The sequence below is a fragment of the Cebus imitator genome, unplaced genomic scaffold (genome assembly GCF_001604975.1).
Source record: "Cebus imitator isolate Cc_AM_T3 unplaced genomic scaffold, Cebus_imitator-1.0 Scaffold55, whole genome shotgun sequence".
Lineage (NCBI taxonomy): Eukaryota > Metazoa > Chordata > Mammalia > Primates > Cebidae > Cebus > Cebus imitator.
This window is the reverse complement of record NW_016107370.1, coordinates 4,566,054-4,581,956: the sequence shown is the minus strand read 5'-3', so window position 1 is coordinate 4,581,956 and position 15,903 is coordinate 4,566,054. Positions and strand designations below refer to the sequence as shown.

General features: G+C 40.3%; 1 protein-coding gene across 2 annotated transcripts in view; it reads right to left on the bottom strand.

Moving 5' to 3' along the window:
- The window catches only part of CDH20 (cadherin 20), a 231,648-nt gene that overhangs the window by 11,958 nt on the left and 203,787 nt on the right, over positions 1-15,903 (bottom strand). For both annotated transcript variants that reach the window (XM_017528847.2, XM_037738625.1), the window contains exons 8-9: positions 7,480-7,616; positions 5,225-5,346 (exon numbers count right to left, since the gene is read on the bottom strand). In XM_017528847.2, coding sequence (XP_017384336.1) covers positions 5,225-5,346; positions 7,480-7,616 — 259 coding nt within the window. The remainder of the gene's footprint in view (positions 1-5,224; positions 5,347-7,479; positions 7,617-15,903) is intronic.

The window sequence follows — 15,903 nt, the reverse complement described above, 5'->3', positions numbered from 1 at the left end:
TGGTTGGGCTCAAGTATGTTAGTAGGCATAGGATAAATGTTACCTAAATACTTCAGAGGTTAGACAGCAATATAACTTACAACCATCCACCACGGCCAGCTGTTTCTATGCAGTCTAAAGGGCTCAGGTGCCACAAAGTCCTGCTTGACCCCACATTTTCCTCTCACTTTGTCTGCCTAACCTCATCACTGGCCCAGTATTTCAGGGCTGCATTACTGTCTTTGAGAAGCCCCTATTTAAGAATGACCATGACCTGAAGGGAAGTAGCACATCGGCATTGGCCACGTCAGGTTAACAGAAAACAGACATGAGGGAATGGGTCACAGGGAGTCACATTTTGTTGGCAGGAGGGAGAGCTAGCGAAGGTAGAGAGCACAGGATCCCTAGAGTGGGAAATGCAGAATAGACGAGTCAGAAGCAGAACTCAGGGGTGGAGAGGGCAGGAGGTCAGGTGGCTTCTTCTCGGACTCTTTGGCCAAGTTTTGCCTTTTCTGTAATGTTTTTCAAGGGAGTCAGTTTCAGGATGTCTGTGGAGATCATGATGTAAAAGCTATTAAAGAAATCTGTGTGAAACGACGACTGGAACAGTTGCCTGCAGGCTGAGGGGGATACAGAAGAGGCATTGAAAGGCAGCCTCCTTCATATGTGTTTTCTCTTGTACCAAGAAACAGCACAGACTGCTCCTACCCATCTTGGGACCAGCCCTGTAGACTTGCCACTCCTGCTATTTGAAAGTCAACTATGCTTCTACCAGCATAGGAACCAAGATGTCAAAGGTCAGTTTGAGGGCCCGGTGGGCTTCCTTAGTTTGTATTTCTTCAGCTCTAAACTAGGGGAGGTAAAGCTACCCTCACAATATGCTGAAGATTAAGTAATGTGGTAGGGGTGGGGGAAGCTCCTAGCAGGGGGCCTTTTGGACACCGTGATGCCCAGATCCCCCTTCAATGAAGGACTTTTCCCCCAGCCATCATCTGCCAGTCCCTTTGGGGATTGCCTGGGGATTGCCAGTTGCAGAGAACCACCTACCCATCCCTATGGTTTGGATATTTGACCCCTCCAAATCTCATGTTGAAATCTGATCCCCAGTGTTGGGGGTGAGGCCTGGGTGGGAGGTGTTGGGGTCATCCAGGTGGATCCCTGATGAATGTCTTGGTGCTGTCTTCCTGGTAATGAGTGAGTTCTTGCTCTCTTTGTTCCTGTGTTAGCTGGTACAAAGAGCCTGGCACCTTCCTCTCCCTGCCTTGCTTGCTCTCGCCACGTGATCTGCGCATGTCAACTTCCTTCCCTCTTCCTCCATGTGTGGAAGCAGCTTGAGGCCCTCCCTAGAGGCAGATGCTGTCGCCATGCCTCTTGTACAGCCTGCAGAACGGTGAGCCAAATGAACCTCTTTTCTTTATTAATTACCCAGCCTCAGGTAATCCTTTGTAGCAATACAAACTGAGCTGCCCATGGTCACCACATCCTTCCAGGGCAATGGACGTCCAGTGACTAACTAATGTGATAGTACACAGGCCTGGCCATCGAACTCAAATTGGGGAAACTCTAGTTCTGGAACTCTCTGAGAAGTCAGCTGAGGCAGTTAGTGAGTCTGCACTGCGGCTGGACTTCTTTTGCCCAGTCCTGCTTCCTTCGCTTCCCTCCCACAGGTGCTGGCCCCAAGGGCCCTCCTTAGTAAACACCTTATACTGGAACTCCATCTCAGGTATGCCTCCTGGAGATCCCAACTATTGAACCTGAAAGTAGGGGGAAAGGAGATGCAAGGAAGGGGAAGGGCAGGAGAGTCATGGAGATCAAGTTGCCCACAAGAGATCCTCGTGTCAGTGCTGCGCGCACTCCAGGATTATCCTCCTGTCCTATCCCTGCCTGGAGATAGAGCCAGAACTTTTCAGCTTGCTTGTAGTGCCAAACGCATATAGAGGTAACATATTTCTTGAGGCATGTCACACATAGGTGATTTTACATTACTTGATAAACATAGTTGGGAAAGTTTTTCAGAACATCTGGCCTGCTTATTGTGTATATATTTGTGAGATTGGGGCCTGAGGCACAGAGCTCGTTGGTTATAGGGTTTCAAAGTGTGAGTGAGTGAGTGAAGACGCAGATTGCTAGGTCTGGGTTGGGAGCATATGGCCTGCTCTCCTCTGTATTCTCCTGGCAGGTCAGATTTCTTCCTCAGTCTCACTTGTCATGCAATATTCTGCTCAGCTGGTTTCATTCCGCCCTTGGCCATCACCAAGCATGTTATCTGATTTATGAGCTTCCTTCAAGGCTGCTTACTAAGAGGAAGGCATGTATCTGGACTTGTCATATGTGAAGCCGACGACAGTGTCCAACGTAAACACAAGGAGGCCTGATTCTTTATGAGCCAGATGTATCTCTGTGCTGCATGCTTTTGAAAAATCTTCAAAACATTTCCCAGAGCCCAGATCAAAGGGTAGGATTTTCAATATCTTGGTCTAAAGGTGACAAATGGGACAGACTGAACTTGAAGTGGCAGATAAGCTGTGCTTCAGAGCACTGTATAACAGACCATCAAAAGATGCATTTAGAAATGGGGACTATGCTTGTCTGACTGCAGCAACAGGAGAGAGAGTTAAAATGCTCTTCACTTGTCAGAATGTAACTTCTCCTATTCTGAAGCCCTTTAAAAGGGAGTGGTTTATTTTTGGGGGAAAGAAGTTTAATTTACAGTGCTACTTATCACCCTCTTTGTATTATAGATTAAAATTAGCTTATTTCATCATAACAAAATATTCATATAATTTTATAACAAAAGTTTTTCTTATATTACATATATATTTTATTATAATATAAAACAATATTATTATTATTATTATTTTTGAGACAGAGTCTCACTCTATCGCCAGGTGCCAGGCTGGAGTGCAGTGGCACAATCTCAGCTCACTGCAACCTTCGCCTCCCGGGTTCAAGCAATTCTTCTGCCTCAGCCTCCCAAGTAGCTGGGACTACAGGCACACGCCACCACACCCAGCTAATTTTTGTATTTTTAGTAGAGACGGGGTTTCACCATGTTGACCAGGATGGTCTTGATCTCTTGACCTGGTGATCCGCCCGCCTCGGCCTCCCAAAGTGCTGGGATTACAGGCTTGAGCCACCACAATATTATTAAAGACCCAAACCTCCTCACTTAAACTCACCTACCTTAGCACAGTAACTATACTTCTTTTGCATCTTCCCTCTCAATCATTGTTCACTTGCAGTCAGAATTTTACATAACTGCAAACATGTATGTGTAGTTCTTATGCCTCCTTTCTTTACTTATAATAACATGGATCATTTCTTGTGCTGTAAAGTCTACATTATAACTTTTATTAGCTGCATAATATTTCAGGTCTTACTAGACTAGAAATTCACTAGATGTGGAAGGAGAATTATCCTAGACTTGTTGAAAAAAATTTTTTTAGGAGGGCTATAGGCCACTGTACCAAATTTCAAGGATTGATAGATAAATTTAGATCAGAATCGTGATAGAACATCTTTCTTCCCCTAAGGGATGTAAATCACTTTTTGCTTTGGCTGAGTAAATGAAAAAGATGTGTTGAATCCATCTTTGGTGAGTTCAGGGTACTTACATAAGTTTTGGTTATGCAGACCTAGTCTCTCTGTGCAGCAAGGTGCTGGAGGTCCGGTTCCAAGGGAGTGAGAGAAGTGAAGTGATATAGTTTGGCTTTGTCCCCACACAAATCTCATCTTGAATTGTGCTCCCATAATTCCCACATGTTGTGGGAGGGGCCCGATGGGAGATAATTTAATCATGGGGGTGGTTTCCCCTATACTGTTTTCGTGATAGTGAATAAGTCTCATGATAGCTGATAGTTTTATAAGGGGTTTCCCTTTTCACTTGGCTCTCATTCTGTCTTGCCTGCCACTAAGTAAGATGTCCCTTTCGCCTTCCACCACAATTGTGAGTCCTCCCCAGCCACATGGAATTGTGAGTCCATTAACCTTCTTTTTCTTTATAAATTACCCAGTCTTGGGTATGTCTTTATCAGCAACATGAAAACGGACTACTACATGCAGGCAAAGTTAGATTACAGTCAGAGGCCTGAATTACCAACACATGAGCCCCTGCCTTATCAACATGTACTTCCCCAGCTTTCATGTTAAAGCCATCCCAATCCCTTTGATCCAGCACCAGCATCCACAGGACTACAGGATATACTGGGGTGGGGAAGGGGAGTAAATGAGGACTATTAGGGGATCTGTCAGGTTGCTGGGTCATAGGCAGGGGAGGAAAGCATCTTATAAAAGCAGGAACAGAATGGAGGAGATAGATGGACAAATTATAGGATAGGCAACAGCCTGACACATGCATTACTACATGGGCACTCCAAACGGAGTTCCAGAGTTTCTCAAATTCTAATTGTTGTTCAATTAGAATCTCATCAACTAAATATTCAGTTAGGTTTATATGTCTCTGAAGATTATGGAGCTATATTTCAAATACGTAGACCTTTGTCCCTTCAGATTACTTTCTTCTCAAAACTTACCTGACATGAGCAGCACTAAGAAAGTGCATCTTTTAATTGAGGGAGAAGAGAGGGTAGGTCATTCTAGGTGGCAGCATTCTGAGATAGGCCAGGCAGTCCCTAAATAAGGTATTTCTTGGCAGAAGTTAAAAAAGAGAGGTGGAAAGATAGAGAAAATAAACTTGCCCTGATGCAAAATATTTTGAGGAGTTGGTACCACACTCGAAAAAGAACAGCTTTTTCCTCCTTTTCCTGGTCTACCTGACACTTTCAGGCCCCAGAGCAGATGTTATCACCACTGGTGCTACACAATTCAGTTTCCAGGTAGGCACAAACCTTATGCAGCTATCCTGTGTAAGCCACCCTCAAAGTGCTGTTTAAGCCATAAAAGGTAATGTAGGTTCCAAATAGCTGTCTTTTTGTTTTTTTACTTTTTTAGAGATGGGGTCTCACTATGTTGCCCAGGCTGGTCTCAAACTCCTGGGCTCAGACTATCCTCCTGCCATGGCCTCCAAAAAATGCTGGGTTTACAGGCATGAGCCACCACACCTCATCTCAAATAGTTGTCTTAACAAATAAGTGGTTGAAACCTGATATATGGGAACTGGGGACTCTGTTTTGTGAACTGTTGGTTTCTGGAGTCAAAATAGCTTTCACGGTGAGCTTGGTTATCTGTAACAATTGTTTCCAAACATTAGGAGTTAACAAGGTGCACCACCCACAGGCCACCTTACCTGTCCTGCCTTGGCGTTCTCACAGACAAAAGCTTCATAGAATCTGGGGAACTCTGGAGCATTGTCATTCACATCTAAGACTTTGATTGTGACAGGAACACTTCCAACCTGGGAGGGATTATCTAAAGAGAACACAAGGAGAGCCAAACGTGGGAGTTTAGAGTTTAGTAATGCCAAAAAAAAAAAAAAAAAAAAAAAAAAAAAAAAGGGGGGAAAAAAAGGGTAAAAAAAAAAAAAAAAAAAAAAAAAAAAAAAAAAGAGAGAGCAATGGCCGTTGCTAGAAGTAGGTATTTACCTGGTGAGTCTGTGTTGAAAGGAGTGGATAAAGTACCTGGAGATGGTAGCAAGAGCATAGGATCCTATGTTGCCTACTAACAATGTGGCTGGACATAAGGAGTTTGGACAGAACAAGGTGTGTGTTGGTGAGCGTTTGCTATCAGCAGTGTGAGGGGAAGGGTGAGACAAAGGGAGCCAGTGTCAGAAAATGAATCTTAAAAAGAGGTTTTCAACCTCTCATTTGGCTCAGACTTCAAGTTCTGGAATTAAAGGCAGGTCAGTTTTATTTTCTGGGCTTTAAAAGAGCCCATTGCCAATTGGATGCATACTGTGTGGCATTGCTTGGTTTTATTCCTGTGGAATCGTCCATTCTTTGAATTACATTTGCAAATGTTTCAAGTTATTCACTGGAATAAAGATAACACTACACATTTATTTCTGCTTAGGGACAGGATATTACAGGATCAAACACACACCAAATCCATAGCTTTGGCTGGTGCACAAGTTGCTCATAGTCACTTATAGGGAACTGTGTCTTTGTGGTCTGTCTTTTGCTTGGCACTGCCATGCAGAGACAATTTCACAGCTCTGGTAGTGCCCCTCCTGTCTTTTTCTGTTTTGGTCACCACCCCAAGGAGACAAAACAGAAATTGCAAGAGACAGAAATTATTCTTGGTTAATAATTTTACTAAATCCCCAAATGCACTGTTCTTCTGGATCATATTTTTCTTTTTTTCTTTCCCCCAAATATCTATGTTCTACCGTTTTCCCCCTAAACACTTCTATTGCTTGGTTACCAGAATGCGCTAACAAAATTAACATTTATTTCTTCATTATAACAGTGGTGTTTGTCTAAGGAATGATGAAAATTCCAGAAAAGCATAGGATGAATATGATTCACAATCCTACCACCAGAGACATCCATTAGATATGTGACATTATATAGCATGGGTGTCCAAAATTGGAGCTATACACCCTCCCCCAACATACAAGTTGCAGTTAAGCAAAACAGAAAAATCAAATTCAGAACATTAATATTTTAGAGTAAGGTTATCCTTTGTCACTGAATATGTTTTGAAAGCATGGGTGTTGATGTCTGTATTATATTGTCATTTTACTATAGGTTGTACCATAATTTATTTAATCTCCTATTAGTAGACATTTAAGTAGTTTCCATTTTCTCCCTATTTTAAAATACCATGGCAGTGGAAATTTTCACATATAAATCTTTGTTGATACCTGTCATTATTTCCTTAATATGATGATTGACCGTAGAATTCCTGAGAGAAGGAGTATGACTATTTTGGAGAATCTCAATACATATTGCCAAACTGCCCTCCTGAATGGCTGTTAATTATATAGCCAATAGGTTAGGGACTGCCATTTTTCTAAGCCTTTACCGTCACCAATATTATGAAAAAAAAAAAAAATGGAATGTAGTAGTGTATAATCTAATTTTTATTAAGTTTATAATATATATTAATCTAGTTCTTATTAATCTTCCATTCCATTTACAAGTTTATTATGTCAATCAATTTGCCTTTTATTGTAAGATGTCTCAGATTCTTGTGGGCATGGATATGTATATGTGTGTATAATAAGAGTGATACATTATAAATGCTTCCTTTCATACAATAATATTTTATACTCTTTGTGCGTTCACAGTTATATTAAAGATTGAAAGCCCCTTAGATTTCTCAGGAATCTTCCCTTTTCCTCATAGCTGCTTGGGATAAGAATGCTATCTTTTACTACTTTTCCATGTTTTGTTTGCTTTTATCTCTAGCACAGGACTAAGCATATAGGAGATCCTCAAAAAAGTATTTGCACTGAATGCATTTACTTACTTGCATAAAGCATGACTTCCATTTCTTCCCTTAAAGGATGTAATTTTTGTCACAACAAGTTCTAGAAACTTCCACTTTCTATACCGCCTATATTTTGTCACTGCATGAAGACCAATTTATTATGCTACTTACTCATTTCCATAGCAAGGACAGTGATATTATGCCAAGAAAATTCTTCCCGGTCCAGGGGTCTTGCAGTCATTAGGGCACCTGTTGTAATGTCAACATAGAAAAATCTTCCAGGGTCACTGCTTCTATCAATGGAGTATCTGCAGAAACATGGATTATATACATCATTTGCATTTGGATAAGCATATGACAGCATACCACATGAGAGAACTGAGTGCCTATCATGTGGAAATATGGTTCCCCCACTTCTGAGTTATGGCTACTGGAAGACTGCCTTCGTGGTTTTATTTGTTCCAAAAAAAAAAAATCACCTCCTCCTCCAATAAACAAAACAAATACAGCTTCAATTTTCTCATTCAAAAAATGAAATAAACAGGATGCCAACAGTCTTGGGGCAGTTTTAAGCTATTTAAATATTGGTTTAATGCTATTTAATGCTTGGAACTACCCCAAGAATTTTGGGACATCCTGAGTATCGAACCCTACCTATATTTGTTTAAAAGAAATTGTATTCAAATGAGTTCTCAAATGCTAATCTGAAACTAGAAAAGGTGAAAAGGTATAGTTTAGTGGGTCCAGTCCTTGTAATCTGTATCAACTATTCAGAAGGAAAGCTTTGTACCAGGCTCTTTGGTAACATGCTAACGACCCGCTTTCTGGCAAACAAAATAATGGTAGTGTATTTACTTGCTGGAGAGTCCTTATCGATGGTATGCTTTTAGCAGGATGGACCAGATCTGGCTAGGTTGTTTACTGTAAAAAAAACCCTGGAGTTTATGAATTTGTGGGATACAGCCTGCTGGAAGATGTCACATAAGCTATGTAACTAATGGTGTATAACAAGCAAATGTTCCATAACAAAAATGGATCTTTGTGTTCAAGCAATGCACTTCACCCATTGCTTCCACCTTTCATGTTCAGCCTGGACCAACATGCATCTTTATGCAAGAAAAGGACATTTATGGGCACCTGTGCCTGACAGTTTTAGCACTCTCCAAGGGTAGAATGACTCATATTTTGCTGTTGTCTGTATCATTTGAGCCATTAGTTAACTAGGTCCTGGGTAAGATCTGCATTTCCGGTTGAATCTGATTTGGAATTCTGTTGTGTGGTCTCATCTGTGTTATCTTGTCTGGTCCCCATCTTGGAAAATTTAACAAATATGGAGGGAGGCTCAGGCATGTGGAAATTAAAAACCCTCTATAGAGGATATAGGGATTTTGATATGTAGCTATGATTGAGAACCATCAATGAGAACTTATGTAGTCCTTGGTAAAGGCCAAGTAGTTTTTATCATTTTTATTAAAACATTTTTTTTTTTGAGATGGAATCTTGCTCTGTTGCCCAGGCTGGCGTGCAGTGGCATGATCTCAGCTCACTATAGCCCTGCCTTCCAGGTTCAAGCGATTCTCCTGCCTCAGCCTCCCAAGTAACTGGAATTATAGGCACCCTCCACCATGCCTGGCTAAGTTTTCTATTTTTAGTAGACACATGGTTTCATCATGTTGGCCAGTCTGGTCTCGAACTCCTGACCTCAAGTGATCCACCTGCCTCAGCCTCCCAAAGTGCTGGGATTACAGGCATAAGCCACCTTGCCTGGCCATTTTAATTTTTTTAATTGACAAGTAATAACTGTATATATTTATGGGGTACAGTGTGGTATTTTGATACATGTATACTTCGTAGAATGAACAAATCAGGCTGATTAACATGTCTATTACCTCACATAGGTATTTCTTTTCGCAGTAAAACCATTTAAAATCTATTCTTTTCATAATTTTGAAATATACAATACATTATTATGAGCTATAGTTGCCATGCTGTGCAATAGATCACAGGAACTTATTATCCCTCACTGAAGCGTTGAACCTTTTGACTCTTTTCCCTGTTTGCCCACCAGCCTCTGGCAGTCACCACTGTACTCACTACTTCTGCGAGTTTGACTTTCTTAAATTCTACATATAACTGAGATCATGTGGTATTTGTCTTTCTGTGCGTGGCTAATTTAGCATAATGTTGTCTAGATTCATCCATGTTGCAAGTAACAGAATTTATTTCTTTTTTAAAGCTGAATTGAATATTTAAGGCTGAAATGAATATTCCATTGTGTATATATGCCACGTTGTTTTTACCCATTCATCTGTTGATGGGCACTAAGGTTGTTTCTGTATCTTAGCTACTGTGAATAATGCTGCAGTGAATATGAAAGTGGAGACATTCTTTGACATACTAATTTCAGCTCCTTTGGACGTATACCCAGAAGTGAGATTGTTGGATCATATGGTAATTCTCTTTTCAGTTTTTTTGAGGAACCTCCATACTGTCTTCTAAAATGGCAATACTAACATTCCGATCAGCAGTGTGCAAGGCTTCCCTTTTTCTACACACCCTAGCCAACACTTAAGTTTCTTGTTTTTGACAACAGACATTCCAACAGGTGTGAGGTGATATCTCATTGTGGTTTTAATTAGCATTTTTCTGATGATTAGTGATGTTGAGTATTTTTTCATGTATCTACTGGTCATTTATATGTCTTCTTTTGAGAAATGTCTGTTCAGGCATTTTGCACATTTTTTAACAGGGTCATTTGTCCTAATTTTGAGATAATATTACAAGCTGTAGTAATTAAAACAGCTGGAATTAAAACAGACACATCAACCAACTAAAAAGGAAAGAGAGCTCAGAACTGAACTAATGGGTCTCAGTCAATTAACTGATTTTTGACAAAGGTTCCAAGAACACATAATGGGGAAAGGACAGTCTCTCCAATAAACAATGTTGAGACAATTAGATATCTATGTGCAGAAGAATGGAAATGGACCCTTATCTGACCCCATATGCAAGAATCAAAATGGATTAAAGACTTAAATGTTAAGACCTGAAACCATCAAACTACTAGAAGAAACCTTAGGGGGAGAGCTCCACAATGTAGGCCTGGGCAATGATTTCTTGGATATGGCCCCAAAAGCACACACACGCCAAAGCAAAAATAGACAAATGGCATTGTGTCAAAGTAAAAAACTTCTGCATAACAAAGGAAGCAATCAACAGAATGAAGAGACAACCCACAGATTGGGAGAAAATATTTGCAATTCTTTTCATAGAATAAGGGACTGATATCCAAAATATATAAATAATTCAATAACAAGAGAACAACCCTATGTTTAAAAGACCAGTAATTACAACAGTTGCCACTAACTGAATATCAGGCACTTCACTATGTACTTAATACACAGCTTCTTTTAAAATTGTTTCAACATCTCAGGGAGGTAGTTATTATCCCAATCAACAGATAAGGAAACTGAGGCTTAAAGAAGTCACCTTTTTTTCTTTCTTTAGAAGTGGATTCTTCCTCTGTCACTCAAGCTGGAGTGGTGCAGTGGCATGACCAAACTCACTGCAGCCTCAGACTCCTAGGCTTCAGTGATCCTTCTGCTTCAGGCTCCTGAGTAGTTGGGACTAGAGGCAGTACCACTCCACTTGGATGGTTAATTTTTTTTTTTTTTTTTTTTAGCAGAATCTTGCTGTGTTGCCCAGGCTGGTCTCAAACTTCTACCCTCAAGTTATTTTCCTGCCTCAGCCTCCCAAATAGTTGGGATTATAGGCATAAGCCACTGCAACCAGCTGTAGTCACTTTTATGCAGTTACGCAGGCAACAATTTGCAGAGGTAAGATGTGAAGCCATCTTTATGGAGTTATAAGTATTTGTGTTTTACTTTAAGCCATATATACAAAGTTACAATTACTGTGTTCTTATAGATTATTTAAATAGGGGCTGGGGCATATATTGGGTTCCAAATTTGATTTAAAGTCACCAGCAACTGCAATCCATATCTTGAAGTGTAGAGACAGAGATGCAGCAATTTTGGAGGGAATAAACAGTTTCTTTACTATAGTGCATTGTTTTTCAGATACAGGTTAGCGGATTGTGAAATCAATATGGGTTATGATTAGTATAGAAAGAAAATGAAGTAGAATAGAATATATGCATGCCAGACTATCACATGCAGTAAGGGTAAACATTGATGTAAAACTTTTGTTTTATATATATGTGTGTATATATACATGTATATGGTTGTGAATATATAGCTATTGTTGGTAAAATGTATTGTTTCAAATATAGTGTATTAGAAATTAGGAATTAAAGAGAAAGCTGATGCGTAAGGGCTAGATAAATCAGAATCATTTAAGTTATGACTCCCTAAGAGTTAGGAAATTTAAGGAAGAAAATTAATGTTTCCCTCTGCCTGTGACCCTATTTAGTGAACATTTACTGTATGCCAGGCACTGCTCAGCACACACCACCTATATGGACTCATTTAATCTTTATAATAACACCACAAGGTAGGCACCATTATGATCCTCATTTTACAGGTAAGAAAACTAAGAAGTAGAGAGTTTAGGTCCCTTGCCCAAAGTCACAGTGCTGGGAATCAATCCCAGGCAATCTGGCTGCAGGTTTCTGCTCCCAGCCACCAGGCCATGCTGCCTTACTGACACATAGTCTATAGGAGATTGTCTAAGGAAACAAGACTTTATCTTTTAAAGATAAGAGTGTGTACTAATCCGCTCTCACACCGCTAATAAGGACATATTCAAGACAGGGTATTTTATTTTATTTTATTTTATTTTATTTTATTTTATTTTATTTTTTAGAGATCCATTGGAACTTTTATTAAACTTTTTTCTTTTTTTTTTTCCCCATTTATTTATTTTATTGCATTTTAGGTTTTGGGGTATATGTGAAGAACATGCAGAATTGTTGCATAGGAACACACATGGCAGTGTGATTTGCTGTCTTCTTCCCCATCACCTACATCAGGCATTTCTCCCCCTGCTATCTCTCCCCAGCCTCCCACCCCCCACCCTACCTCCCCTATTTCCCCCCAACTGACCCCAGTATGTAGTGCTCCCCTCCCAAGACAGGGTATTTTATAAAGGAAAGAAGTTTAACTGACTCACAGTTCAGCTTGGCTGTGGAGGCCTAAGGAAACTTACAGTTATGGAGAAAAGGGATGCAAACATGTCCCTTCCATGGTGGTAGGAGGGAGAGTGAGTGCCAAGGGAAGGGGAAGCCCCTTATAAAACCATCAGATCTTTTGAGAACTCACTACCTGGAGAACAGCATGGGGGAAACCATCCCCATGATTCAGTTATCTCCACCTTGTCCCGCCCTTGACACATGGGGATTGTTGCAGTTCAAGGTGAGGTTCGGGTGGGAACACAGAGCCAAACCGCATCAGAGTGACAGTGAATAGTTGCCTTTTTAATACAGAAAAACGTATGCTGCAGAATTAATTTACAATGGACCAGATTATTATTTTTAAGCGTAAACTGTTACTTAGTTTTAAATTCTACTATTTTAAGAATTGAATTTTCTCTAAATTAAAAAGCAAAACAAAACACTGATTGGCTCATGACAGCCTTCTCTTTCAGTTTTCCACACATGTGAAGAGCCAGCATGTGGTCCACGCAGCCATCTCCCTGATGGCAGCTCTTCAGGCTGCAGGCATGATGCCAGGGGGAGAGGCAGCCTATGAGAAAGAAGCTTTCTATACCCAAACCTATGGCACCATAGCAAGTGTCACAGATGGCATGGGAGAGGGAGTGATAGAAATAACTAACCCACAGGACCCCTGACAGCACTGCCAGGGCTGACACACCAGAAGCCTTCCTCAGAGAAGCCTCCCTCATCGAGGGGAATCCCTCTCCAATTTCTCCAACAGGGCCTGAATCGAGGGAATAATAGCCTTTGTTTCCCTAAATGGGATGCTGGGTAAATTTTCAGGAGGCGGAGAAAAATTAAAGGTATAGATTCAGATGGAAAATGAGGAAACTGGGACACACTCGTGAATTATGTAGGTGATTTTCCTTTCTTAACCATTACATTCTTACCTCCTGTGAGCAGAATCGGCATCACACAAGTACAAAGCTGCCCAGAGCCAGCGGTAGCTGGTGCTTTCCAGACTGTCTGCTTGTTGCCTAGCTGAGGACATCTGAATTTGGGAGCAATTTGGAGGTGGGGTATCAGAAGAAGGCTGGCTAAATCCACACACATTCTGAGAAGGAACTAGGGGGAGGCAGTTTCCACATCAGCAGAAGCCTCTTTCAGTTGCCAAATGGCTCAGTATCCTGCTTGTCAGAGTCCTTGAGCATGTATTAAAAATTCAGGGGATTCAAGCATTGTCTTTTCATGTACCTATCACTAAATCTGGAGATTCTGTTTTGGGGCTTACTAGTTAATGAGGACCAGCATATATTCCTGAACACACCATCAACTTTCTAGAAAGGAAATGATAAAAGTCCTTATAATCTTTGAAAAATATTAAATGGCCTTTTATCTGTAACATTTTAACTTCAGGTGATATGTTGATTTTTTGAATGATTTATTAGATATTTTCTCCTTAGGAATATAAATCTCATTTATTCTTTGTAATAGAAATGCAGATGATGAATTAGCCATGCAGCATGTAACTATACAAATTATTTTAAAAGAAATTAACTTTAATATGAAAAATAAGGAAAAGAAGAGCAGTTTGGTGAAAGATAACAGAAGAAAGGAATTCCCAAACTGGTTTTTAAATGCGATCCAGAGAGTTAAGTTTTAGGTGCATTTCACTCTGAGAATCTAGGACCCCTAGTGGTTCTTTTTGGGTCCAGGGACCATTCTTGGTTGCTCTGGGTTAGTACAAAGAGTCAGGGACCTTATATCTAAAAGTAAGAATTTTGGTCTTTATTTGCAACCAAAATGCAGAGGGAGAATTATCCCCAAATCGGATCATTAGAATTTTGCATTGCCCCCTGTGCCTGAGCCGTGTCTTATTACCTCTGGGCTTGTGGACTTGTTCTTGCCAATTTCCATCTGAGGATCTGCAGTGCTGCCCCAGAACAGCCCAGTGGACCCTGCTCTCTGGCCTGTTCACTCTTGTATTCATCCTTCCTGGGTTCTAGTGGATTAGCCAGACACTCCAATATAGATCTCCCTGATGCTAACAGATGTGCTGGCCAACTGATAGTTTTCAATTGGTCATCATCTGAAGCAGCATTTTCTGTTAGTGAGACAAAATTTCTTCATTTTGTCTACCTCACTTTACTTCGTGCCAGTAGTAAAAATTTTATTCTTGAAAGTTTCTCTAATATAGTCTTTGGTTACAGGAATAGATTAATTAGTCTATGGTGGATTAATACATATTTAATTAATAAATTAGTATCGGAAGGTATATATTCTTGGCTTCTGAAAATACACACTTAAAATAGAATCTGTTTTGTTTTCATTGTGATTGCTCTGGGAATAATATGGTTGCACTAATCTCTCCCCATCCTAGTTTATATTTAAAAAGCTTCAGGCTGAACTATAACATCTATAAAGTTGTTATATAATACATTAGTTGCCTTTGAAAAAATCAAATCTCAGAATTCAAACAAAATCGTTTTTGTCATTTTAATGCTTGAACATGTAAAATGTTTACTGGTTGGTTAGAGGAAGTGAATTTCCCCTTAGTACTGTTATTCTCTGGATAAAGCTGTTTTTGTGAAACTACAAAAGCACGTTTTCATTAAATACACAACAGCACTAGGTGAGAGAAGTAGCCAGCTGACAGAAAAGGCATTTGATAAAGTGGGTATGTTTAAAATGTGTTATCTGCACTAAAGCCCCAGATTCATTTTACTGTGTGGCTTTAAACAATTAATGTGACAGATGGCTTCCAGCAGCCTTGGAAATCTGATCTTTCCTGTCAAGCTTCATAGGTTTGGCAGCTGCTCTGGAAGGTTGTGTGTCAACCTGTCCACCAGCTATTTACACTTTGGTTCCAGTTGATGAGAGATGGCCATGACTGTAAGAACAGCTCTCATCTTCTTGAGCAGAAGCATCTTGTTTGGAATCTTTAATTCCAAAACATACTTTGGAGAGATAGACATGTGGTATTGGCATACAAAGACCCATCTATCTGGCCAGTCTACAAGGCACTGAAGTCACTGACAAAAGAAGTAGTTTCTGTGTCTGCTCTTTCTATAGTATATGGAATATAGATAGTAGATGTTGTTTTCTTCAGTTTTAAAAAGTAAAACATGTCAAAGATCCATAAAATATGGAAGAATGCATAATGATTTCCTTTATGTTCACCACTGAGAGTCAACAGATTTTAACATTTTGACATCTAGGTGTCTGACTATATTTTATCTGAGTCAGTGGTTCTCAACCAGGGTGATTTTGCACCACCTCCCTGGACATTTAGCAACATCTGGGGACGTTTTAGGTGGTTACAACTCAGAGGGTGCTGCTGGCATTTAGTGGGAAGGCCAGAGACGCTGCTAAACATGGTTCAATGCACAGGAGAACACCTCTATGACAACACAGAATTATCCAGTCCCAAATGTCAATAGGACCATGATTGAGAACCAAGGGGTGTGTGTGTGTGTGTGTGT